At 39.6% G+C, this 27,844-nt stretch overlaps 1 protein-coding gene across 1 annotated transcript in view; it reads left to right on the forward strand.

The window, feature by feature from the left end:
- The first annotated feature begins 249 nt into the window (after positions 1–249).
- LOC149183675 (uncharacterized) overlaps positions 250–27,844 on the forward strand; it is a 57,222-nt gene continuing 29,627 nt past the window's right edge. The window contains exons 1-4 of the mRNA XM_089415030.1: positions 250–392; positions 13,822–13,933; positions 14,096–14,200; positions 14,556–14,661. Of these exons, the coding sequence (XP_089271156.1) occupies positions 250–392; positions 13,822–13,933; positions 14,096–14,200; positions 14,556–14,661 (466 nt within the window). The remainder of the gene's footprint in view (positions 393–13,821; positions 13,934–14,095; positions 14,201–14,555; positions 14,662–27,844) is intronic.

The following is a 27,844-nucleotide window of genomic DNA, read 5'->3' on the forward strand; positions in this document are numbered from 1 at the left end:
GAGGAGAACATGATTACAACTTGGTATAATGAGGTCTTTAAATCAAAAACTCGGCAAAAGGGAACAATGCCGGGCAGTTGGGAGAGTAAGTCAAATTTAAGCCCGAAAATGACTGTGCAATAGTGAAATTACGTATGGTGCCTGGTATTTTGAACAGAGGGTGCTTTAGATTATTTAAGGCTAATCATTAACAGGCCAACACCATTAATTTAGGAGTTCTTAGGCAATTCAGTGGAAAATTTGCAGAGAATGGGAAGAACACGGGCAAACGGGTGGTTTTGGAAAATAATTGGTTTAGCCAATGCCGAGGGTCATCGAATTGATGAGAAGACGGAGAATGTCGTTGAATTGGCGGGTGGCGGCGTTTGCAGCAGTGAATTTGAACTCTCGAAGTAGTTGGAGGTGACCAGCGAAACGACGCAGCTGCGTTGTATCGTGAAAATGACACAAAACGATCACTTTTGGCCTTTTTAACAACAAAATTGCCGCATATGTGCTTTTGGCGCTTTTCCGCGATGACGTCAGCTTGATGTCATTAGCGGGCCACGGGTACGGATGGTGACGTGGATGCTGATTGGGATGACAACTTGGCGGGACACGGTGGCGGAATGCGGAAGCTGAAGGACAACGTGGCGGGTGACGTGGGAAAGTGGCGGGGGCCCGGGCATGACGTTGTGCTGACGAGGTGCTGACGTAATGGGCGCGGTCGGTTTTGCGGGAGGCGGTTTCTAGTTTCCCCGCACCACCTTTGGGGGAAGGTGGTTTCGGGGGGGAGGGCTCCGAACACCCCAGGTTGCCGACACGTGGCGGGGGTGCGGCAGCAAAACCGCCCATCCCCCGGACGTTAAAGGTCGGCACATCCGGGGCCCATATCACCCGCCCACCGTTGGATCAAACCCGACGGGAGATCAACGGCTGGCGGGGCCTGCTGTGTGGTGTGCAAGTCTCGAAGCGGGACCCGCCCCATTTTAAATTAATATTTCACGGCGCGGGCCCATACCTTGGTCGGGTGGGCTTTTTGGTTTTAAATTAATGCATGCGACGGCGCCACAACACATAGAAACGGTTTTTTAACCATTTTTATCAAAACCTTGGGCTTTAACTTTTAGGGGGGGATTATTTTGCAAGGGTTTTTAGGTGAATGGTGGTTGGGTTTAGGCTATTAATTTAACGAGGGGTTAGATTAATTCCTGGGTAGAGACTCGGAAGGGTTGACTATAGTCCCAGATGGGCTAATGTCTCCCATGACATGTTATTTAGCTATAATGCTAAAAGGGTGGGATATTTAATATATTTTTGGGAATTTTCTATAGTTTTTTGTAAGAAATAGGGGTGGGGATGTTCTTAGGGAGCTATATAATAAGTTTAGAAGTTAATATGGATATGTGGGGTGAAGTGGGAAACCAGAGATGGATGAGGTGTGAAGTGATGACTTTACACAAGAAATGTGGCTTCCTCAAAGGAGGAGTGCAGGGAGGACTATTTAGGCAGATCCTAAAATCCTCAAGGGGATGTTAGTAAGAAATCCTTTGAAGGGAAGTGAGGGAAGTTAGACATGCCTTGATAGTTCTGCCATATAGATCATTGTTCTTGCCTTTCTCTTATTGGTGAGATCAGATACGATCTTCCATACATCATGTGTTTAGATCTTGCTTCTGCAACCTCCAACTGCCTACCCTGCCTAATACACCTAACATTTTTTCTTCTTTTTTGATGGGTGCACTTAGCCTTGCAAACCCTGATAATCCTCTTTTCTTTTTGCTACCCTCCTATCTAAATCTACCCTTATATCTTCCAAGGACCCAGATTAAGAAATTGGGCTCCTCCCTTTCTCTATCCGGCTAATCATCTGCCAAGCTTGAGCTATTTGAACAGGTATTCATTCTCTAGTCTAGAACAGGCAATTTAAAACATGGCATGGCCCAGCTTGAACTGTTGGGTCACCCATCAAGATAGCAGTGGCATTTTGGTTGGCCACTTTCCTGGTCTTTCTTTGGGGTTCATTTCATTTGTTTTTTCTGACCAATTCACTTTCTTGCCTTTTGATTATTCTTTTAAGTCATACCCTCTTTACATTTTTTAACTGTCTGCTTTTTTTCACAAAAATGGAACCTTTGTATCACCAAAGATGAACATTTTTGGCACTTCCACTATCAATCATGAAAAATGAAATCCTATTGGTATAGGAGACTAACAGTGGCTCCACTTGGGGATGACTTTTCCAGATGAAAAGTCAAGAACAGCAGGTCAGTCTGCCTTATTTTTTCAATCTTGCTTCAACCTGAATTCTTCTCTTCTTTTGTTTAAAGATCACTCATCTGAATCTTTAGAAACTTGTATAAGATATCCTGGCAGCTGATTTGCTGTGAAATTACAGCCCTATTTTTTCTTGTTTCTCTGAGTGTTCCTCATCACCTTGGTAGTTCTTAAGAACTTTCTCTTGTTTTTCAGTGATGGGATCAAAATATGTATCAAAAATGGTGTAGTACCTTGATCTTTCTCAAAATCAGATCCACTTGGTCCCTTATTTATTCGCTGCAAATGAAAATACTGAAAATATAAATATTTATGTACAATATATGACTGTGCAGTGTTTCATCAAAGGGAGTCAAAATAATTCTTGAGCATCCTCCCATTGACAGGGCCTTCCTCAGTGTTTGAGCCATCCATACTCTTTAGAAAATGAGTATTATTACCTTGTACAACATAAATGACATAGGGTCCTTTCCATAAGAAATCGAACGTGCCATGTTTTCCTTTATGCTCTCTCCTGGAATCCCATCTCAACACTTTACTTCCTATGAAGAAGTCTTCAGCTTTGGTTCTTTTGTCAAATATTTTCTTGAGCTTGTCCTGCAGTACCTGGGTTATCTGATAGACTTCCTATCTTGTTTGCTGTAGGTGAATTGTCTGGTTGATCCTTCTTTGAATGTGATTTGGTTCAGCTTGTGTCTCCTGCAGTAACTTCATTACAGGGACCCCCAAGGATGAAGGAAATCTTGCTTCCATTCCATAAACTAGTTCATATGGGCTTGTGCCAATGGATCTTTTGGTGGTCAGCTTGTCTGCCCATAGTGCATGTACCAGCTTTTTATGCCAATTCTTTTTGTTTTCCTCCAAAACTTTCTTGATGATGTTGATGAGGATTTTATTGGAGGACTCAGCTAGGCCATTACCCTGTGGATAGTAAGATGTGGAATGTCCCAAGTTGATATGATATTTATGGCAAAAGTCGATCATTTTTTTGGACTTGAAAGCAGCATCATTGTATGTGATAATTTTATCTGGACAACCAAACCTGGACAAGATGTTGGTTTCTAGAAATTGTATAGTGATGGAGTCATTGGCTTGCCTACAAGGGATGGCTTCTATCCATTTGGTAAAATAGTCTGTAGCAGTCAAAATCCACCTATGTTGATCAGAGGATGAAGGGTGGATTTCACCAATGAAGTCTAAACCCCATTGCTGGAATGGTCTCTCAGTTGAGATAGGCTTGAGTGGTAAAGGCAATAACTTTCTTTTGCCTTCAAAAATTTGGCATTTGTGACAGGAGACTACAAATTTTCTCACATCAGTAAGCAGGGAAGGCCAGTAAAACCCCGCCCTCAGGATTTTATCAGCTGTAGATTTCCAGTATAGGTGCCCTCCACAGTCACCTACATGAAATTCCTTGAGGACATTGTTAGTTTCATCATATGTTAAACATTTGAGTAAGGTTCCCTTATGATTTCTCCAAAACAAAATGTTATCAATGATACAAAATTTTGATGCTTTCATTTTTAAGAACCTTTTCTTAGTTCTGGACAACCTTGGAGGAGCTTGCAGGTTTAATAATACAAAACATATATCAGTATACCAGGGAGATTGCATAAAGGCTTGGTTGATCTGTGGAGTCGCCATCTCCTGTTCGTTGTCCAGTTCATTAATGTCAAGGGCTTGGGAATTGGTTTCAGTCATCCGCTTGGCTAGACCTTGTCCTTTTATAAGTTTGGTAGGCTTGATTTCAATGTCATATTCTAAGATGCTGGCAATCCATTTGCCCCTTTTGCCTTCAATTCCTTCTTGGGTCAGGATGTCCTTAACCACTGCATTAGGGACATAGGCAATTATATGAGAGTACAGAATATAGATTCTAAAGTCTTTGATGGCTTTTACCAATGCATAGGCTTGCTTTTCCATAATCTGATATTTCAAGGGAGCATCTCTAAGGGCTCTACTAAAGAATGCAATGGGTTTTTCACAGCCCTGGTCATCTTTTTGTAATAGGACTGCAGCAATTGTATGCTCAGACGAAAAGGAAAAAATGATGAAGTCTTTATCAAACCTAGGACTTGTTAGGACTGGTGTGTTTGTCAACGCTCTTTTGATGTTGTCAAAGGCTTGCTTGGCTTCCATAGTCCATTTGACCTTGGAATCCTTTTTCAACATATTATTCAACAGTCTTATTAGCTCGGCCAAATTAGGAATGAATCTTCTTAAGAAATTAATCTTACCTAAAAAACCTTGAAATTCTTTGATATTTCTTGGATGAGGGACCTGAAGGATAGCTTGAATTCTGTCCGGATCAATCCTAATACCATCTTTTGAAATTATATGCCCTAAGAGTTTACCTTCTTCCAGTCCAAACAGTGATTTCTTTGGATTCAAAGATATACCATATTTTCTACAAATTAAGAAAACCTGCCTCAAATGCTCTAAGTGTTCTTGGTCTGATTTTGAAAAGGCAGTAAGATCACCCAAGTAGATCACCAGAAAATCATGGATTTCTTTGGAAAATGCTATATCCATTGCTCTTTGAAATGTGGCCCCTGCATTTTTAAGTCCAAAAGGCATTTTGACATATTTGAAAGTCCCCCAAGGTGTTGTAAATGCAGTTTTGTCTTGATCATCAGGGTGAACTAAAATCTGATTGAATCCAGAGAATCCATCTAATAATGAGATCCTAGAGGCTCCTACTACTCTTTGCAAGATATGATCCATTTTTGGTAGGGGGTAATGGTCTTTGAGAGAGACTTTGTTCAAATTCCTTAGGTCAACACACAATCTAATCTCTCCCGTCTTCTTCCTAGTGGGGACCAAATTTGAAATCCACTCTGAAAACCTGATTGGAGCGATAATTCCAGCTTCATACATATGTTTCACTTCTTTTTCAATGAGGGGGAGGAGCATAGGGTTGACTCTTCTAAGCTTTTGTTTAAAAGGTTTTTGGTTTTCTTTTAAAGGTATGGTGTGCTGAATGATTGAAGTGTCATAGGACTTTAGGTCCTCATAACTCCAGGCAAAAATATCTTGAAATTCCCTGAACAATTCAATGTATTTTAACTTTTGATCAGCTGGTAATGCTTTAGATAATTTTATCATTTTGGGATTTTCTGTGGTTCCAATGTTACAATCTTCAATTTCAGCATTCATTGGTTGCATTTTTGGTTTTCTTGAGATATCATTTGAATCAAACAGATCCTCCAAAGGGGTTAAACCTGTGGGTAGAAAATTATCCTTTAACTCAATTACCTCGGCTTCTGTCTCGACTATTTCATCTACATCTATTTGCCTCAACTCTTGTATATTTTCGTTGTTAAAGGTGGTAGGGTTCAAAACCAGATTTGTTGTTTCAGCTGATATATTTTGCTTGGCTGTGTATGCTTGCGGTTGGTCATCCATAGTGCTAGTATCAAAGTTGATGCTGGAAATTCTTCTTTTAGAGTGAGGAAGTTGTTTATTTGTGTGTCACTCTCAAAGACTTGCCAATTCTTGATGTTGTCCGGGATTGCGGGTCTATGTTTGATTTTAGCAGTGAAAGTGTGATTGGGTTTGAAAGGTAGCTTGCAAGTGCTGGCAAAGGGTGCCAAGCTATGAGCATGTAAATTGAGTTCTCTAGAAATTTTAGTTAACTGAGATTCTGAGAAGGTATCAAGTACTTGGATAGCTGCTCCTTTATAAGATCTTAACCTTAGATCATTTGTGATAAAGTTTCCTTTCATCTGTTGTATGATCAAATCTGAATCTCCTAAGATTGAAATTTTGGTTGCACCTAAATTTTTTATGAGTTTGAGACCTAACAGAAGGGCTTCATACTCAGCCATATTATTTGTGCATCGAAAATTTAGCCTATATGCATGACCTTCAGCTCGGTCATTCCGCATATTGTGAATCCAGACTCCTGCTCCAGCTCCTAACTTGTTTACCGAGCCATCAAATTCTAAGTACCATAAGGTTTCATGATCAAGATTTGGATTGAGATTTTTAGAAAGTTGGATCATGGGCAGATTGGTTTCTTGCAAGTCACTTGATACATCATCCTCCTTTGTCATATCAACTGTATCGAAAGTCTTTTGGTCTAGAGAGGCAATTTGTTCATTCAACCCCTCTGTCTGTGCTGCCACTAATAGTATTGAATAAGCCTTGCTGCACGTGTCAGCATTATAGAGAATAAATGAATCCATGTTAGAGTGTATTGAATAAATTGGGAAGTTTTGGGGCTTCTCTTGACTGCTCACCACATATTTCATTAATGTTTCGCGGTATAATCTCTTTGGTTTTCCAAAGACTAGCGTAGGACATGTCTAGTTGCAAAGATCCTTGGAGTTTGGCCCCCCAGGATCTGGACAAGAGCATACCATACTTGGGAGGTATGTCAGCTACCACCACATCCATTAAAATTGTTTTGGTTGGGTATTGGACCAGGGAGACACACAGATATTTAATCAAGCCTAGGCACCTGACTTGGCTTGAATCAAATGAGAATAGATCTTTGTAAGGTCTTGTGATATCTAAGTCTAGTTTTTCCATTACAAATTTGGGCATTAAGTTGTGTGAGACCCCGGAATCAAACATTGCATTATGTAAAACCTTGTCATGGATGTTTAGACTGACATAGAAGGGTGGAACCCCTCCATTTGCTGTTTTTCTGTTGACCTCAGGACCAAACAGTAACTCAGGTTGATCATCTAGAACATTCACAGCATCCTTATTGTCCGATACTTGGAGTGACCTATTGATCTGTTGTCTATACACTTCGTGTTTATCCAATTCAGAGAGAGGGACCAATATCTTTAGCTTACTTATTTCTGTTTCCAAGTTAAAGGGCTTTTCCATTTGAGTCTTGGCAATAAGTACAACAGGTTTTTCCTTTTCAGCTGGGTTTTCAGTAATCCTTTCTTCATGATTGGTATGATTTTGAGTGAAATTGGTACCATAGTTATTTTCAGGGATGGTGATTGAACTTGCATTTGAAGGATGAGGTGGGGCTGGCTGGTTTTCAGAGGGCTGTTGTTCTGAGATATCCTCCAAAGTGACTTCTGTGGTATGGGGGTTTGTGTTATCAGCGGATTCTGGGAGAACAATCTTGTCCTTGGTCCTTTTTGGCTGCTTACTGTCCTTTGGTTTAAGAGGTTCAGGTACATCTATAGTTCTACTCCTTAGTTTATACTGTTTATGTACCTCATATACTGCTGCATCATAACCTTCCCTAAAATCAAATGATTCTCTTGATTTAGTTTGAAATTGATTTCAATTATAAACCTCTTGATCTTCTTGTGTTAAAAAGACCTGATGTTCACTGTCTAGACCCATTAGGTTGATGTGAGGATCCTCGGTTGGTTCGCTAGATGTTGAAGCCTCAACATAATTTTCTTGAAATGGCGGTCTAATATGTTGGTCAGGATCAACCCTTCCAACATTTGGATTTTGATTCTTTCTAAAATTAGGGTTTCTAGCAGTACTTGGCTGACCTTCCCATGATGATTTTCTTTCTATGGTTTCCACCCTGTCCCCAAGTCTGTCCATGCCTTTGATGATTGCATCTAGCTTTTGTTCAAATGCTGAGGGTTCTTCCTTAAAAGTGGTTCTTCTTTCAGCTCTTGCCCGATTTCTTTTGGCAATCAGATTTGCCTCTACACTGAAAACTATGTTTTGCATGTCTGCCAGGGTCGCAGGGGCTCTTTCTCTTAATTGATATGCCATATCAGCATCAAAACCATCCGGGAATTTGATTAAGGCTAAATCAGGTCGAGGCCTAAGATTTTGAGGAATGGCATCATACACATTGTTGAATCTGGTACAATAATCTAAGGCAGTTTCTTGTGGGCCTCTCCTTATGGTGTCATACTCAGATAGAATATGTAGTGGGTATTTTTTCTTTTCCCATCTGTTCAGGAAGGATTGATAAAGAGCACCCGAATTAGCTATGGAATGTGCAACAAGTGCTCTGAACCAAGTTCTTACTTCACCTGTTAAACTTTGAACAAAAATTTTCATTCTCACATCATCATCGTCTATTTCATAGTTTTCAAAGTAATCTTGCATTTTCTTGGTATGCTGTAAGGCAGTATATGTGCTGGTTCCATCAAAATAAGTGATCTTACTTTGGTAGTCCTGAGGCATATCCAAAGGATTGCCAGGTAGCTGTAGGGGGCATAACGATTTGCCATATTTACAAGGATCAATGGGACAACAGGTAGAAGGGGAACAACTGGAAGAACGAGGACAACAATAACAGTTTGTGTATTGGATGGAGGTGTGAATAGTAAGTTTTGAGAAGTGGATGAGGAAGAGGGGGAAGACGGGGTTATGTGAGGATGAACTGATGGTTTAGCAGGGGTTGGGATATAACTTTGCTGAACTGCCTCTGGGCTGGAATCAACCAATTCTTCTGGTTCCCTTTGGTTCCTAAGAATCTTGGGAATCAAATTAGGATTATCGAAAACAGGTGGAGGATTTGGGTCAAGATTTGACCTGGTATGCCTAGTTCTCTTTTTAGGAGCCAGCTTCCGAATTTGTTTTTGGTATTTTCGAGAATATTTTCAGAATTATCAAGGAACTGCTCAAATTTTGGAACAACTACCTAAAGCAGACAGCAGTTGAAAAATTCGTTTTGTCCCCGGTGGAGTCACAAATTATGTTATCACTCAGGTTGTTCCCTTTGACTCCTAAGGGAATACGGCCGAGGTAACCACTAACCAATCTTTTGGCCACAGGTCCTAGCCTACCTGTAACCAGAGAGGGCTCTCTCTTTCTGATTTAACTTTGTTTTGATGAGTTTTTAGGCTAGTTATGATGCACAAGGTTTTGTTTTGAATTTGTTGGATGATGATTTCAGTCAGAATAGGAATGTTTTTGCAGGGTGATCTAGGCCATTGGGCATGGAGTCCTTGATGTTTAATTGCTTGTTTTGAAGAGACAGTGATGCTACAGAGCCAGATAAGTGTCTATGGAACAATTTTTAAATCTGTAATTTGATGGGATGAAATTAGGGCGTGAAAGGCAACCAAGGATCTTTCAGTAAGCTGATATGGGGAATAGTGGGAACATTACTTAGGAGCATTTCAGAATTATTGAATAACATTCATATTGATAGAGCAAATACAAACATGAGCAATTAAGAATTCATGTTTATGATTAATTCTAAAGAAAACATATTTAACAACAGAGACTGAGCATAGGGTGTAGACAAACAATTCCAGTACTATTCTTTTTCTCTATTGCTAAGCTAGTGAAACACATATATGAGTTAAACAAACATGGAAAAACAAAACATAGTTCAGGATAACTTATTGTTCCATTAGACACCACAGGAATTTTGTAACAGCACGTAGAGCATCATTGAGACATCAAACAATCAAGAGATAGTGAAACTTTCCAGCCTTTGCATTAGATCATCTGAAAATATACAATATAGTGTCTCAGAGAGAAAATCACCAACCCCAAATACGTTGTAAGGGGAGGTATATATACAAAATTTAGATACAAAAATATCTATCTGATGAATTGATGGCTCATAAATATTGTGCCAACTCCTGAAGAATTACAGCTGAGAGAGTAAATGCTGAAATAACTGCTTAGTGCATTAGCTGTCCAAAATTGTCAGAAAGTTTTGACTTTGTGACCCATTGAGTCGGTTGGAGCCGTGTTGCCCAAAAATTTGTGCGTTTCCTTTGCCTTGGCTTGCTGTCGCAGTATCATGCTGAGTCACTTCTTTTACCCGCCTTGCCTGCTGTCCTGATGCTGCTTTTTGACTTTGGTTGACCTGAAGCTGATTAGGATAGATCAAACCGAGATTATTGAGGCAAAATCTGCAGCATTTCCTGCCACCAATCTTCCTTGGGCAGTTGGTGTCTTCGTATTTTTATCAAAGTTTCATCTGCCTCTGTATACCTGTAAAAATTTGGTGGGACCTCAAACAAGTGATTAATCTCATGCTCAATGTAGAATAAATTTTCAAGCTTGTCATATAGGCTCTGCCCTGATGGAGGTCCTGTTTCCTCAGAAGTACTGGTGGATGCTGTAATCTGATTTTCAATAAAATTTGTCATCCTAGTGGCATATTGCTCACGGGTGAGCAGCCTTCCTGTGCTGGTCAATAGGCTGGGCAATCCTTTATTTTGCAATGCTCCCATTCTAAGTTTGTAGTCATCTACCTCAGCCTGCATTTCCTGACATTTCCTTTCCACAGTCTGCACAAAATTTCTGAGGGTCAGCACTTTTTTAACTGTTAGAACAACATCTGTTCTGTTGCTGATGTTCAGGGCTGCCAACTCCTCTTTGGTGTGATTATTGAGGAAATGTATCATCCTGTTGGCTTGCTCAGGCTTATTCCCTAGTGCTGTTCTGGCCTTCTGGCTTTCAAATTGTGCTTGGCCTATTAATTCCATCTGCTCATGCACTGTTTTGATTGACTTCCACTGTTTGGTAATGGAGTGGTCAATCTGGGCCCACAAAATCTTTTTTATTTCTGCCAGAGTATTTTCTAATTTTAGCTCCTTCTCTAAGGCCTTTATTTTGTCCTTTAGGGCCTTAATCTCTCTGGTCTGCTCTGCTACTGTCATTTTGGATCTATCATACTTAGTTTCTAGCTCTGCCAATTTATCTTTGGCTTGTTTGATCTCTGTAGCCTGCAGTTCCAGTTCTTTGATAGCTTTGGTCAAATCATCCAGGCTTATGTTAGCCTCAGGAGCTATTGTTGTTGCTGCTGCTGCATCTGTTGTTGTTGTAGCCGTTGCAGGGGTCACTGTTGCCTCTGTAGTTGCTGCAGTAGTTGGGGCAGTTTGAGGAGGTTGGGAGGTTGATTCTCCCTGTTTGTCTTGGAGTGATTTTTATAGCTCCCCTTCCAGATCAATCACTCTTTGGTTCAGCTGCATCATTAGATCCAATTGATCCTCAGCTTCCTTTTCTTTCTGCAATTCTCTTGTTTGAGGGTTCTCAGTAGGAAGCAATTTTAGTCTCTTCTTTAATGCAACAATGTCATCATATTTCTTCTTCATAAGGGCCCTCACACCCTTAGGATCCTTAGGATCATGTCCTAAGTCCACAATAATGTCCTCCAATGTTTTGATTATGTTGTCTTTGGCCGTGGAGGACATTCTTTCTAAGTCTAGCTGAGTATTGGTGTTCTTCAGAGATTCTTTTAATTCATGGGCCTTTGTGGCCCTGTCTACCAGTGTGGCATAGACCATTTCCCCCGTTTGCTTATGTATCTCTATCTGATCCATGGGGTGAATGTCTTTTGCCATGACCTCTAGTTTTGTTCTAACAAAATCTGCAGCTGAGTGAGGCTGCGGTATTTTGGGTTTTAAATGGCTAAGGACTATATTTTCCTCTTTGATATCATATGCTGCCATTAGCCTTTCTTGCTTAGCCGGCGTTGCCTTGAGAAATTGGTCGTATAGCTGCACTCTTAGCAGTTCATTTTGTGCCTTAATTTCTTTGAAAGTGGCCTTGGTGCTGGATGGCTTCTTGCTTTGCTGTGTGGAGGAGGATACCTCCATGCCATGTTGCCTTTCCTGCTCTTGTTGAAAAGAGCTTGTGGCTGTTTGCTGGCTATCTTCTTTTTCTTTCCTTGGGCTTTCAAGGATCTCTTCACTGACTTCTTCTATGATTGGAGAATCAGCCCTTTGCCTTTGGGCTTCGGGTTCCTGAGTGGACCCACTAGCCGGTGTAGACTCCTCTCGGTCTCGTTTCTTGCCTCTTTCCTCATGTGCAGGGGTCTGTAAGGCAAGCACTGTTGGTGCCTCTGTTTGTGGTGGAGGAGTCTGCTCTTGCTGCTGCCCAATTGAGGAGGCAGGCTTTTCTGTGACTATCTCTTTTTCTGCACCCATTATCCCCTTGCCCTTTTCTGTAGCTGTTGCTAATGTAGATGGCCCTTGGGTGGCTGGTGCGGTTGCAGCAGTGGATGTGCCTTCCCCAATTTTATGTGGCTGTTTGAAAGTTACCTACTGCACAGAATCTAAGTCAAGAGTTTTTTCTAAATCCTTGACATTTTTTTCCATTATTTCTTCTTGAGTTAGTTCCTCAACTAATGTGCCTTGCAACCATTCATCTTGGTTGGCATACTGCTAAATTTGTGGATATTTACAATGATCATACCCTAGCAGCCTGTATTTGACTCTTCTAGCACTCATGAAGCCTTCGGGGTCATAAGGGACCCACCAAAAGTTTCTCTTTAGTTTATATTTATCTCTGAGAATTTGATCAGCCTCTTGCAAACCCTCTTTTTTATTCATGATAAAGGGGCCCATATGGTCTTTGAATTTGAGGTGGGCTTTCTTCTTGGCACCATGAAAGTGGGTGAGGTCAGAACTAATGAGTTGCCTATAGTATTCCAAGGCGAACAATCTCATCGGTACATATCTTGGGAGCCTATATGGACAGAGCTCACAACCATAAATTATGATGACTGTATGGTTTTGATATAGGTACCAATCACCTATTTTATAATTCTTGGACAGCTGCAGAGTTTTCTGGATCTCAAATGATAGTCTGGGAGGAGGGGATCTCATTAAGAGGCAAGAGGCTGGGTAAACAAATTGGTCAACAAACTCACAGTAAGAATATGGTGAATCTTGAACTTGGTGGAAAACTGATGACGAGAAGATAACAAACCTCTTCTCTCCCCTAGAATCCAGTTTCTTGATGGGGCATTGAAAGACTTCAGACTGGTAATACATGAATAAGTGGTAGATATATGATGAATATTTGAACACACCCTCCCTATCCACTTTTAAGAGCTGGTCATGTATTTTATTGGCTATAAACTTGGCAAAGTTATATTTGTAAGCAGGAGGCTGGCCTGGGCTATATGCAGCTAATAATACCAGCACCGTCTCATCTATGTGCTCACTGGTTTTGAAGCCAAGCACATAAGAGATAATATCAACTAGGAGCCTGCCTACATCAGTGAAATGGACATATAAGAAAGGAGGTGGCCATGCAGGCTGGCGGTCTGCCCTCATGAATGTCTTGGTGATCTTTTCAATGTCAGCAGTGGAAACTTTGGCGCCTGCATCTAGCGAATAGTTCATGGAGAAGGGAAACAATAGCTGAGTCTGCTTGAAATTGAGCATTTGGTTGATGGAGTCAGGATTGATGTGGAAAAGTATGCTCCCAGATGGAGACTTGACAGTTCTCTGAGTTGGATCATAATTCTCAGCATATAGGCGGATGATTTCTGGAAAAATATTAACAGATGGGAGGAAATAGTAAGGCATATTGGACTCCCATATCCCATATGTGTCATTATTGTTCAAATAGCTGTCTCTCAATTGGAAGAAGGTCTCTAAATGGTTCCTGTCACCCACAAGATCTTGGATAAGGTAATCTCTGTCAGCAAGAGGCATGGCTTCAAGTTCCTTGTTTGGTGGGTTCATGGGAGTGACAGTGAGTGCTGATGGTGTATCCATTATAGAATTTTCAGGTGGTGTAGCCTGATATCTTATGAGGCTTAGAAGTGAGGTGGCAGAATGAGTGCAGCTGGGGCCGAAGTTGCTTTTTGGAAGGAGCAACTTGAAGAATTTGACTGAACTTTGGTTTCTTCTGGTGAATTCTCAGGATTCATAGACAGGGAGGGAAATTGCAGAGGAGAACAGGATTACAACTTGGTATAATGAGGTCTTTAAATCAAAAACTCGGCAAAAGGGAACAATGCCGGGCAGTTGGGAGAGTAAGTCAAATTTAAGCCCGAAAATGACTGTGCAACAGTGAAATTACGTATGGTGCCTGGCTATTTTGAACAGAGGGTGCTTTAGATTATTTAAGGCTAATCATTATCAGGCCAACACCATTAATTTAGGAGTTCTTAGGCAATTCAGTGGAAAATTTGCAGAGAATGGGAAGAACACGGGCAAACGGGTGGTTTTGGCAAATACTTGGTTTAGCCAATGCCGAGGGTTGTCGAATTGATGAGAAGACGGAGAATGCCATTGAATTGGTGGGTGGCAGTGTCCGCAACAGTGAATTTGAACTCTGGAAGTAGTTGGAGGTGACCAGCGAAACGACACAGCTGCGTTGTATCGTGAAAATGACACAAAACGGTCACTTTTGGCCTTTTTAACAACAAATTTGCTGCATATGCGCTTTTGGCGCTTTTCCGCGATGACATCAGCATGACGTCATCAGCGAGCCCTGGGTACAAATGGTGACGTGGATGCTGACTGGGATGACAGCTTGGCAGGACACGATGGCGGAATGCGGAAGCGGCAGGACAACGTGGTGGGTGACGTGGGAAAGTGGCGGGGGCCCGGGCATGACGTCGTGCTGACGAGGTGCTGATGTAATGGGTGCAGCCGGTTTTGCGGGAGGCGGTTTCTGGTTTCCCTGCACCGCCTTTGGGGGAAGGTGGTTTCGGGGGAGAGGGCTCCGAACACCCTGGGCTGCCGACACGTGGCGGGGGTACGGCGGCAAAACCGCCCATCCCCCGGACGTTAAAGGTTGGCACATCCGGGGCCCATATCGCCCGCCCACCGTTGGATCAAACCCGGCGGGAGATCAATGGCTGGCGGGGCTTGCTGTGTGGCGTGCAAGTCTCGAAGCGGGACCCGCCCCATTTTAAATTAATATTTCACGGCGCGGGCCCATACCTTGGTCGAGTGGGCTTTTTGGTTTTAAATTAATGCATGCGATGGCGCCACAACACATAGAAACGGTTTTTTAACCATTTTTATCAAAACCTTGGGCTTTAACTTTGAGGGGGGGATTATTTTGCAAGGGTTTTTAGGTGAATGGTGGTTGGGTTTAGGCTATTAATTTAACGAGGGGTTAGATTAATTCCTGGGTAGAGACTCGGAAGGGTTGACTATAGTCCCAGATGGGCTAATGTCTCCCATGACATGTTATTTAGCTATAATGCTAAAAGGGTGGGATATTTAATATATTTTTGGGAATTTTTTATAGTTTTTTGTAAGAAATAGGGGCGGGGATGTTCTTAGGGAGCTATATAATAAGTTTAGATGTTAATATGGATATGTGGGCTGAAGTGGGAAACCAGAGATGGATGAGGTGTGAAGTGATGACTTTACACAAGAAATGTGGCTTCCTCAAAGGAGGAGTGCAGGGAGGACTATTTAGGTAGATCTTAAAGTCCTCAAGGGGATGTTAGTAAGAAATCCTTTGAAGGGAAGTGAGGGAAGTTAGACATGCCTTGATAGTTCTGCCATATAGATCATTGTTCTTGCCTTTCTCTTATTGGTGAGATCAGATACGATCTTCCATACATCATGTGTTTAGATCTTGCTTCTGCAACCTCCAACTGCCTACCCTGCCTAATACACCTAACAATTTTTCTTCTTTTTTGATAGATGCACTTAGCCTTGCAAACCCTGATAATCCTCTTTTCCTTTTGCTACCCTCCTATCTAAATCTACCCTTATATCTTCCAAGGACCCAGATTAAGCAATTGGGCTCCTCCCTTTCTCTATCCGGCTAATCATCTGCCAAGCTTGAGCTATTTGAACAGGTATTCATTCTCTAGTCTAGAACAGGCAATTTAAAACATGGCATGGCCCAGCTTGAACTGTTGGGTCACCCATCAAGATAGCAGTGGCATTTTGGTTGGCCACTTTCCTGGTCTTTCTTTGGGGTTCATTTCATTTGTTTTTTTTGACCAATTCATTTTCTTGCCTTTTGATTATTCTTTTAAGGCATACCCTCTTTACATTTTTTAACTGTCTGTTTTTTTCACAAAAATGGAACCTTTGTATCACCAAAGATGAACATTTTTGGCACTTCCACTATCAATCATGAAAAATGAAATCCTATTGGTATAGGAGACTAACAGGACATAAACATCAAAATAAAAGGAGGGATCAAAGGATGAAACATCCATTCCTGAAATAGAAACCATCACTTCTAATTTGTGGGAACCTTTGAGCTAGAGATATTGCTCCTGAGAAGGCTCCTCTACATACATTGGTGCTTCTAGATTTGACATCTCATGACCAACCAAGTCTTAGGAAGGAGATGAATCCTTTTTTCATGTCCCTTCTCATAATCCTCTAAAATTGGAGAAGGGGAGCTAACATAGTTCAATCCCTTTGGAAAACTTTTTATCCACCTCTTCCTTGACTTCTTGAGGGTGAAATCTTCTCCTAGGTGCCCATATGAGTGACACCTTGCACATTTATATAGAATACATTCATAGTGTTGGGTTGTGTTATTCTTTCCACAACTAGCCCACGTAGTGAACCCGAGGGTTAGAGGGGGCGCGGAGCCCCTCCTTCATTGTGCAGTGGGGGGGCGACAGCCCCCTCTCTCTGGGGGGTTTGAGGGGGGCAGGTAGCCCCCCTCTATGGGGTTCGGGATAGCGCCCTGGGAAATTTTTTTTTGGAACCTATATTAGGTTGGGCCGACCTACCTATGGTTTTGTGCATGATTTTCGCACATGGTTTTGGGCGCGATGGTTTTCGGTCCATGGTTTTGGACGTGATGGTTTTCGGTCCATGGTTTTTGACACGATAGTTTTCCGATCATGGTATTGGATGCTTCAACATGTATAAATATGTATTGTAACATTGTAAGGAACATAATGAAAAATCACGCTGGTAGTCCTGGTTTTGGGATCTAGGGGAAAATCTCTGTGTATATGTGTTTTATGTGTTATGCTTTCGCATTATTTATTTTCTGTGTTTTAGAATTCGTATGCAGGTAATTTTTGTATGGGGTTAAAACCTACATTTGGTATCAGAGTTGTTTTGGCTTCAAGGGGACACCTTTTTTGCTGAGGGGTTTCACTCGAGCCTGTGGTAGACCCTGTTCAGTGGGAGATCCGTGAGATCGATTCTGGTGGTGAAAGAAGATGACGAGCAGTGGAAAGATAGAGATTTAGAAATTTAATGGTCAGAGTTTTGAGTTGTGGAAACTCAAGATGGAGGATTTGTTGGTGTATAAAGATCAATGGATCGCGGTAGATCTAGGTACTAAACCAACGGGAGTTTCCGATGAAGAATGGAAGAAGTTGGATTGGAAGGCAACGAGCACAATACGGTTATGTGTCTCAGATTCAATATTGTTGAATGTATCAGGGCAAGCTACGACGAAGGCTTTGTGGGACAAGTTAGGGACTTTGTACCAATATAAGTCTCTGGTGAATAAACTGTTCCTGCGGAAAAAGTTGTATAACCTGAGGATGAAAGATGGAGACTTGGTGATAGATCATCTGAATGTGTTTAATACTGTGGTAAGTCAGTTATCGTCTGTTGATATCAAAATTTCAAATGAAGATAAGTGAATAGTTTGTTGTGTTCTCTACCAAATTCGTGGGATAGTCTGGTTATTGCAACATGTAACAATGCAACTGCCCTGCAGTTTGATGAAATAGTCTCAGCCTTCTGATGGAGGAGATGAGACGAAAAAATATGGAGAGCCAGAGTGGTGATGCCTTGTATGTACGAGGACAGTCCCATAATAGAAACAAAAATAAGTCATCGAGTGGGAGATCTAGATCTAGAGTGAGATCTAAATCTCCATGAAAACCTGTAAAGGTGGTGTGCTGGAAATGTGGAAAGGAAGGGAACTACAAAAGGGATTGTAAATCTAAAACTCCTGACAAAGGAAAGGGATCTGATGATGCTCCTTCTGCAGAGGCGAAAACCACCTCAGATGAAGGTGGGGATGTGTACTTGGCTTCTTCAAGTACACATGTAGATCATGAGGCATGGTTGATTGACTCAGGTGCATCCTTTCACTTCACTCCCCATAGAGAGTGGTTCTGTGAGTATGAGAAATACAATGGTGGTGATGTATTCTTAGGGGATGATAGGAAGGCTAGAATTGTTGGTCGTGGAGAAGTAAAGTTGAAGTTGCAAGGTGGAAGGGTTAGAGCACTTCCGGGTGTTCTACATATTCCTGCATTGGCCAGAAATCTAATTTTGTAAGCAAGCTGGATGATGCAAGTGTAAAAACAGTGTTTGAGAAGGATACCTGCAAGATGGTTCAGGGAGAACTGGTATTGATGCGGGGAGTTTGGATTGGAACTCTGTACAAGCTGCAAGGTAGCACTGTTGTTGATGGGTGCAATAGTTCTGTGGTTCCTGAAAGTAGAACAGAAAATCTAGTGGTCTCTGGAGAGAAGACCATGCTGTGGCATCAAAGGCTTGGACATATTGGAGAGAAGGGCCTTCGAATACTTCATGGTAAAGGTATGGTAGAAGGTATGAGTAATAGCTGTATGGATTTTGATTTCTATGAAAATTGTGTATATGGGAAGCAGAATCGGGTGAGTTTCCCCTTAGTGCTAAGAGGGTGAAACATATATTAGAGCTTGTGCATAGTGATGTGTTTGGACCTATGAAGGTTCCATCACTGGGTAAGTCTGTGTAATATGTATCATTTATAGATGACTTTTCAAGGAATACATGGATATATTTCCTTAAGAAGAAATCTGAATTCTTTGACAGGTTTAAAGAATTTAAGGCTCTAGTGGAAAACCAGACAGAGAAGAAGATAAAGGTACTGAGGACAGATAACGGTGGAGAGTTTTGCAGTAAGGAATTTGAATAATTATGTAAGAAGTGTGGTATAGCATGGCAGAAGACTACTCCATATAGACCTCAGCAAAATGGAGTTGCAGAAATAATGAACAAGACGTTGATGGAAAGGGCAAGAAGCATGCTCAGTGGTGTCTGGTTATGACAGGAATTCTGAGCAAAGGCAGTGGAGACATCATGTAACCTGGTCAATAGATCACCTTCATTAGCGTTGGAGGATAAGACTCCATACGAGGTATGGACTGGTAAAAAACCCTCTCTTTCACATCTGAGGGTATTTGGATGTGATGCATATGTACATGTTTTAAAGGAGAAATGAACCAAGTTGGATAGTAAATCTTAAAAGTGCATCTTTATTGGGTATAAGGATGGTTTAAAGGGTTATAAGCTTTGGAACCCAATAACAAGGAAGGTTGTGTGCAACCAAGATGTGGTGTTTAGAGAGGTGAAAGATGTTATTAAACATGAAGTCCAAACAAAGGAACTTGAGAAGATAGAGTTTGAGCTAAAGGAGGAAGAATCAGACTCTACAGCAGAGGAGGAATCAGAAGATGAAGAGCCACATACTCCAGGTGTGAGAAGATCAGTTTGAGAAAGAAGGCAGCCAGAAAGGTATAGTCCATCTGCTTTCTGTTCAAATTTTGCTTTATCTATTACTGATGATGATCCTAGAACTGTGAAGGATGCAGTAGATTTAGAAGATGGAAAACTCTGGAAAGAGGCCATGGTTGATGGAATGGCATCTTTGTACAAAAATGAGGCTTGGGATCTGGTGGAGTTGCCGGTTGGAAGGAAACCCATTGGCAGCAAATGGGTGTTCAAGAAGAAGACAAATGCAGAAGGAAAGGTGAAGAAATACAAAGCTCGATTGGTAGCAAAAGGTTATTCCCAGGTGCCGGGAATTGATTTTGGTGATATTTTTTCTTCTGTTGCCAAGGTAGCTTCTATTAGATTACTTTTATCTGTTGCCGCTGCTTTTGATTTTGAGGTAGAAGAGATGGATGTGAAGACAACATTTCTTCACGGGGATATGGAAGAGGAGATCTACATGAAGCAACCTGAAGGTTTTGCGGTGAAGGGTAAGAAAGAAATGGTATGCAAGTTAAAGAAGTCTCAAAATTTGATACATTTATACGGGGAGTTGGCTTCACCAGAAGCAAAGTAGATCACTATGTGTATTTTAAATTAATTGGTGACCATGTTATTTATATGGTCTTGTATGTGGATGATATGTTGTTGGTTGGAAATGACAAATAAATTATCCAGGATTTGAAGACCCAATTGTCCCCCAAATTCGACATGAAAGATCTTGGTGATGCAAACTATATTTTGGGCATGGAAATTCAAAGAGATCGAGCAAAGAGGAAGCCCTGGTTAAACCAGAGGAAGTATGTCGAGACAATATTGCAGAGGTTTAATATGCAGGATAGTAAACCGGTGAAGGTTCCTATTCCTGTAGGTGTAAATTTATCTGCTGAACAGTGTCCCAAGACACAAGAAGAGGAAGAGGATATGTCCCGTGTTCCATCTGCAAGTGCAGTCGGTAGCTTGATGTATGCGATGGTCTGTACTAGACCAGACATTACACATGCAATGGGAGTATTGAGCAGGTTTATGTCAAAACTAGGGAAGGAGCATTGTACAACAATGAAGTGGGTTTTCAGGTATTTGCGTGGCACTAGTGATTATGGTTTGTGCTACCAAGGAAGACTAGGATTGGACAAAGTTTTGGATATCTGTGGCTTTGTTGTTGCGGACTGGGCTGGAGATCTAGATCAAAGAAGATCTACAAGTGGGTATGTGTTTAACCTATTTGGAGGTGCACTCAGTTGGATGAGTAAGAAACAATCTGTAGTGGAACTATCAACTACATAGGCATAATACATGGCAGCCACTCATGCAAGCAAGGAAGTAGTTTGGTTGCAAAGATTGTGTTCAAGTATGGGGTTAGTACAGGGAGCTATAAGGATAGACTGTGAAAACCAAAGTGAAATTTTCTTGGCAAAGAATTATGCTTACCATTCAAAGACAAAGCACATTGATGTTCAGTATCACTTTGTGAGGGATATGATAGAAGAAAAAAAGGTGTTTCTGGTAAAGGTGGACACTTTGAAGAATACTGCAGATGCATTGACAAAATATGTGAGCTCTGAGAAGTTCTCTTGGTGTATAGAAATAATGGATGTTGTAGGTCTGGATAAATTACTAAGCTTTCTTGTGGCCCCCTGTGGAAATAAAACAACAAGTGGGTGAATGTTGGGTTGTGTTATTCTTTCCACGACTAGCCCACGTAGTGAATCGGGGGATTAGAGGAGGGGGGGGGGGGAGCCCCCCCTTTGTTGTGCCAATTGCGCAGCAGGGGGGTTTGACTGGGGGTGGATAGCCCCCCTTTACGGGGTCCAGGGCAGCGCCCTGGGAAAATTGTTTTTGGACCCTATATTAGGTTGGGTGGACCTAACTATGGTTTTGTGCATGATTTTCGCACATGGTTTTGGACGCGATGGTTTTTGGTCCATGGTATTGGATCCTTCAGCATATATAAATATGTATTGTAACATTGAAAGGAACATAATGAAAAATCAAGCTAGTAGTCCTCATTTTTGGATCCAGGGGAAAATCTTTGTGTATATGTGTTTTATGTGTTATGCTCTCGCATTGTTTATTTTCAATGTTTAAGAATTCGTATGCAGGAAATTTCTATACGGGGTTAAAACCTACACATAGTATAGTGCTTGTTTATGAATCTTTGGGCCAACCTAGATTGAGATCATACCAGGGAGCCCATAATCCAAATTAATCCCACCAAGATTATAGCCATAGCCATGTATCTTGTCTTCCTGTAAGACTTATTTTCTTTATAGTAGAAGGATAAAATTTTTCCAATTTATCTAAAGACCTTACCTAACAAGAATTGAAGAGGGAGAGTTGGGAGACGTAACCAAATGGGCACCACCAATATCCTTTCCAAATGTGCATCAAATTTGGTTGACCAATGCCTTAATAAAATTGTCTACAAACCCCACTGTTATTTCCACTCGAAATGTTTTTCCACATTATATTTTGATTCCGTCGGCCACCCCATACAACCCTTGGCTACAAGTAGGCATTACGGAAAGTATCCGAGAATTGGGGAAATTTCTTTTGTTGTTTAGTTCCTTATCATAGACATAACCATCCGCTTGCTCACAAAACACCCAACCACATTTGTCTCTTCCATTCTATAAATGTTGTTGATATTTATCCCTTCAACCATCAACACCTAGGATCAGAATGAGCCAAATCTTTGGCTAATAGGTACCATGAGCACATGCCACTAGTTTCCCAAAATGAGATTGATGATATTGAATAGGAAATTGTAGATGAGAGAAATGAAGTTTCATAATTAGAAGTCTTGGAGGAATTGGTGAATTCGATTCCAAACTTGGGTACTCTGCGAACATACCACTATCAATATCTCCACACCATTTATTTGTATTGGTACCTTAAGAACATGTATGGAAAGGTCTTCTTTGATAGCAATGAAAGTTGCGATGAGATTTTGCTCCGAATGGAAAATCTACACTTGTTCTACCAAATTATGGATAAGAGCATGCAAAAAAATAAAGAAATCATCCTTTGTAATAGACACCTGCCTTCTCTAAGATAGTGGGTTCAATGCATGAATATGGGTTACACCTTTTAGCAAGTACGAAGGTTGGGAGGGAGAAAAAAGCAGCTCGATCAAACAATATTTTATCCCTCGATTGAGCTATTTGAGGGCTTAAAAATAAACCCTCGATCGAGCTCCTATGTAACCCACATTTACATAGGAGGTCGATCAAGATACATCCTTGATTGAGCTATATGCTCGGTCGAGCTATTTTTTTTAAATTCTCGTTGAAAACACATCAGGGAATTTATGGTTCGAAGGGCTTAATTGAGCTATAGCTTAATCGAGACCTTGTTTAACCATATCAAGAGCTTTATCGAGGGTTTGTTAAAACCTCAATTGAGCTATTTCAAATTTTACCTTAAGCGCTCGATCGATCTTTTTAAGTGCCCTATCGAGTTGTTGAGGGCCTAAAAACCACAGTTTGAGCTTCCCTTTTATATATTTCTCCCCAACACCATTTTGTACCCTAGCATACTTCAGGGACAATTTGTCCTTAAGTGGAGCAGTTGATCATGTTGGATTCATGAAGGAATCCTCTATCCAATAGCATATGAGTTTGACATTTTTCAAATTCACATGATATTTTTCATGGAATTTCTTTTAAACATAATGCTTGAATTTTTTTTGGACATTTTCAAAGGGGTTGAATAAAAAAATCAACAACATAAAATATATGAAATGAAAAAAGTAAAAAAATACAAATATCTTCATTTACGAGTCTTCTTCGAAAGGGTACTCTTTGTTTTTTAATTTATTTAAATAGTAGAAAAAAATGCAAAATGCAATTGAAATATTACTTAGACAACTTTGAAAAATAATAAAAAATATAATTTTGATTAAAAAAAATTAATATGCATAACTTAGTCCTCTATGTGTAGATCATGCTTATATATATTTAAAACTTACACATTCTAGACTAAGTTATGCTACATGAACACACACATACCTCTCAATATGTGTAAAAGTTTGCAAGGAAAAACATTTCAGTTAATGGAAAATTGATAGATTATATGACACTAAATTGTTTTGCGAAAAATATTAGTAGGACAACAACATAATTCTCCATAATTTGTCTTTTTTACTCTGAATCAAAATTCACAACGCATAGATTTTGAGGCCCAAAAGTGTAACCCATCATCATGCATTCACCTAGTGTGCATATCCAACTCTAGACAAATAACTTTAACATGTTCGCGGGGCATGTTGAAACCAATAGCTATCTTTTTGGTTTATACGTTATCTATTATCTATTCTTTATGTCTTTTGTTCTTAGTTGTTACAATGTCATGGCTCTAATGCCAATTGTTTTTGTACGTAATCCCCTGTTATGTCATGCACAACAAGTTCATTTTGATAAACTTAGGATCACACCTCAATTATTTCCCATAGATTAGTTTTTTTTGTTTTTTATTTTTTTGTTTTGTTCTATTTTGTTTTTTTTTGTTCTTTCCCGTGTGGTTCATGGACACCCGTGGTCACTGGGTGGCCGCTACGTCCACAAAAATATTTGAGCTTGATCAAGGGTATCAAGCCCTGTGGCCAGTAGCTAGGTCTAACCCCAAGGGCTTTGGGGAGAATTGACCCTATGACCTCCCGAACGACGAGACACTTATTTGACCAATTGAGTTAACCCTTGGGGCTTTATTTCCTATAAATTAATTTCTAAACTAAAAAATAAAAATTAATTGAAATGCTATCTAAACCTACATATGGTACATATTTCTTTAGTTAATTCAAAATGTAGAGCTTACCAAAAAAAAAGGGAAAAAGTGGCTTACTTTTCGGAAACTGGTAACCACATTTTCAATCACAAAGATGTTCGCATTCTAATTATGAATTTTGTTTGCAAAAGGGAGCTTAAGGAAAAGTGCCCTATTCATGAGAAACTAAAACTAGCAACCACGTTCTCAATCATAGAGATTTTGGTACAAGTGCATCACATGAATTTGATACATAACTTTGTGATTTATCTACTTGGAGATTTAATGCATTATCGAATTATTATGTTATTTAAGGAAATTTAAGTGAACCTAATAGCTAACAACATATATTTTTTCTTAAAAAATTACATATTCAAAATTAACCAGGATAGGGCGGGTACACATCAATTAATTAATTAATATTAACCTATATGTTAAAAATTAAAAAAATTAAAATTGGTACACATTAATTAACTAATATTAATGCTTTATAATAATTATTTATAAAAATGTTTTTATACTTTGTCTATCCTTTATAATTGCGTTACATGAATTTAGTGTACTTTTTTGTGAGACATCCATGTTTGTAACATTATCATATTGTTTCATATAAATTTAAATTAGTCTAATGTGTTGTAACATTATCATATTATTTAGTATAAATTTAAAGAGTCAAAAAAAATTGAGAGCATGTTTTTTTTAAATACCACATTTATTATATTAAATATATTATTTCATAAATATTATAAATGAGTTAATTATACTATGTATTCACACATCTTAACTTATGTAATTGGAAAGACAAAATGTTAATCTAAGCATTCAAATTAAAATTCTTCAATATATTTAAATGTGTTATTGAAAAATAATTGCATACATCAAAAAATAACATGGTTTTTTCAGTGGAATCTAGCTATGCAATTTCAAGCAAGAATGTTATTTCTTGTTGTTGAAAATACATTTTTGAATGTATAAACTTTTGGGGCACTCCAATTATATAGATTAAACAATTTAAACCGATTTTTTTTTTTTTTGTCTAATTTTAGTTAAATTTAACCAAGACAATTACTTTGAAAAATTCATCTATTAATTAAATTACACACTTAATTAATTAATTAATTAATGCTAATCCATTAAAATAATCATTTATAAAAATGTCAATGGACATGTCATATTGTTTTTTTGTATGCCATGCAATGCATAATTGAACTAAATAAATCTTGAGGCATATTGGGAGATGTTAAACCCTAACTCAATTATTTTCTTCCCATCACCGATTAAGGGGTCTTTCATGGCGCCGAAGGGCATATTGTCCTCTTTGGATGCCATCCAGTTGTGGAAGGTAGAGGAAGTGATGGGAAAAAATACAGTAATTTTTTTTTAGGCTCATCAACTTACTATGTTAAAACAATTAAAACAAATATTAGAGCTATGAATGGTTTTCTACTGTGGAAGGATGGACGCAAATTGCCCCTTCCAATGGATGTGTGTTAAATTGCAAGTGAAAAGTACATAAGAGCACATGCACTATAACGGATGTGGACCCCGCTACAAAGAGATAATGTTTACATAGATGATGGTAGACCTCTTGCTATAGAGTTAACACATGCAAAGAAATAAGGTTAACACGCTTTATGGATGGTCGAAAACAAACTCGTCTAAGAAATTTTTTATTTTGAAATCCTATGAAAGGATAACAAGGGTTTTTATGTCAAGTCTTACTAGCACAACCAGTTGAGGATGAGTCTCGTTAGAAAGGTGACCCAGGATCAATCTCACGAGGGTGGTTGGGCCTATGCTAGGGGGAGGAGACATGCTATATCCAGTCAAATTTAGTGTTGGTGTGGCCCAGGTTAGGTGTGATCCTCAGGTGATTGTTTGACAGATTAGATGCCCTTGGGTCGCAATTTCTCAAGCCATAGGTCAAGCCTAGAGGATCATAGACAACTTGACAAATAAAAAAAAATAATGAGGGGTTTTATATCTCTGCACACCAAGTTATGTTCACTGCAATTGATCTTCCTACAATTTCTCCACCCTTCTAAAAACACTCTCTAATATCCTCCATCGCATCTAACATACATAGCTTCCCATCCCATAATTTCTATAATTAGTTTTATTTTTTCAACAATTGGTAACAACATACCCAACGTATGCCTCCTCCTTTCCCCAAAAAACTCTGAAATTGAAATGGAAATGGAAATTCAATGTTCTTTTGCTGCGACTATGATTGACTCTTCCTTCACCTTCACCTCCGCCTCCTCTTCTAATGCCTCTGATCCCATAGTTCATGATGTGTTCATAAACCACAGAGGTTCTGACACTAAGAAGACTTTCACTAGACATTTGCACCATTTCCTTCTTTCACATGGACTCAAAAACATTTTAGACACATGGGAATTGGAAGGGGGATTCGATTTTCCTTCTTAAAATAGTGAGTTTTATCCGAACTGCATCGGTCCATGTGGTCATTTTTTCTCCAAAATACATAGAATCAACATGGTGTTTGAATGAGCTCCTCCTCATTAGGGAATCAAATTTCCAATCATTCTAGTATTTTATAAGCCTAATCCTACTGAGCTTAGATATGGTAAGGCATTGTGTGCACTAAAGATGAAGATGACGTATGAGCGTGAAACTAGTATGACTTGGCAATGATATGATTCTGCCACCATTCAAAATTGGAGAAATTCTCTTTCCATTGTTGCAGATATAAGTGGGTTTGATCTGGAGGGCAAGTTTCATGGGTGAGTTTCCCAAAATCGTTTAATGGATATAATATATAACATGTATACATCTATGATGCTTTGCCTCTAGTTTGATTTATATATATATTTATAGTTCATTTATGAATAACTAGGGGTGAGATTCACATGTGAGATGTTGAGGTCTTCAAATGTGTGCTGAAAAGGTTTAAAAAGACAAAGTGGCATACGACTAGATATCCCACTAGACAAAGTGGCATATGGCCAAATATATCACCGGTTTAGATGAGAAATTAAAAGATTTCTAAAGAGAGGTATTAAAGAAACATCAAAACAACATAAATGTTCAGGTGCTTGGGATGGCCGCCATGGGTGGAATGGGGAAGACAACATTGGTTGTTGAACTCTTCAATCAAAAGAGTTCAAACTATAATAAATCTTACTTTTTATCTTATGCAAGATAAAATACTAGAAGCAAGTCATTGCATTCATTATAGAGAAAAGTTTTGAAAGGATTAAATAAACCAGATTTGAATATAGACAACATTCATCAAGGTACAGGGATGTTGAAAAGGTATCTCCAAGGTTGTCATGTCCTATTAATTTTAGATGACGTAGATCATGAGGATCAGCTAGATGCATTTTTACCTATTAAAGATGTCTTACGTTCTGATAGTTTAATTTTGATTACCTCTCGGGATAGACACATACTGAGAAGGTTGAGAGTGGAAGAGTCTTCCATTTATCAATTAACATTCCTTCCTACAAAACACCCGCAAGAGATATTTTTCTCTTATGCCTTCTGTAAGCCCTATCCCATCTATGAATTTGAAGATCTGCTAAATGAGTTTTTAGTGGCATGTCATGCATTTTCATTGTCTTTAAAAGTGTTTAGGGAACTTTTTTTAGGAAGAAATGACAACAAATATTTTTTGGAGAACACACTTTCTCGAGTACATCAAGTTCTAGATGATATACAAAAGTGATTAAGAATTAGTTATGATGCCCTCCATAAAAAAGAACAAGAAATATTTT

The sequence above is a fragment of the Pinus tabuliformis genome, chromosome 3_2 (assembly GCF_031772625.1).
Source record: "Pinus tabuliformis cultivar Carrire ecotype Pingquan chromosome 3_2, CPIR1, whole genome shotgun sequence".
NCBI classification, from domain to species: Eukaryota; Viridiplantae; Streptophyta; class Pinopsida; order Pinales; family Pinaceae; genus Pinus; species Pinus tabuliformis.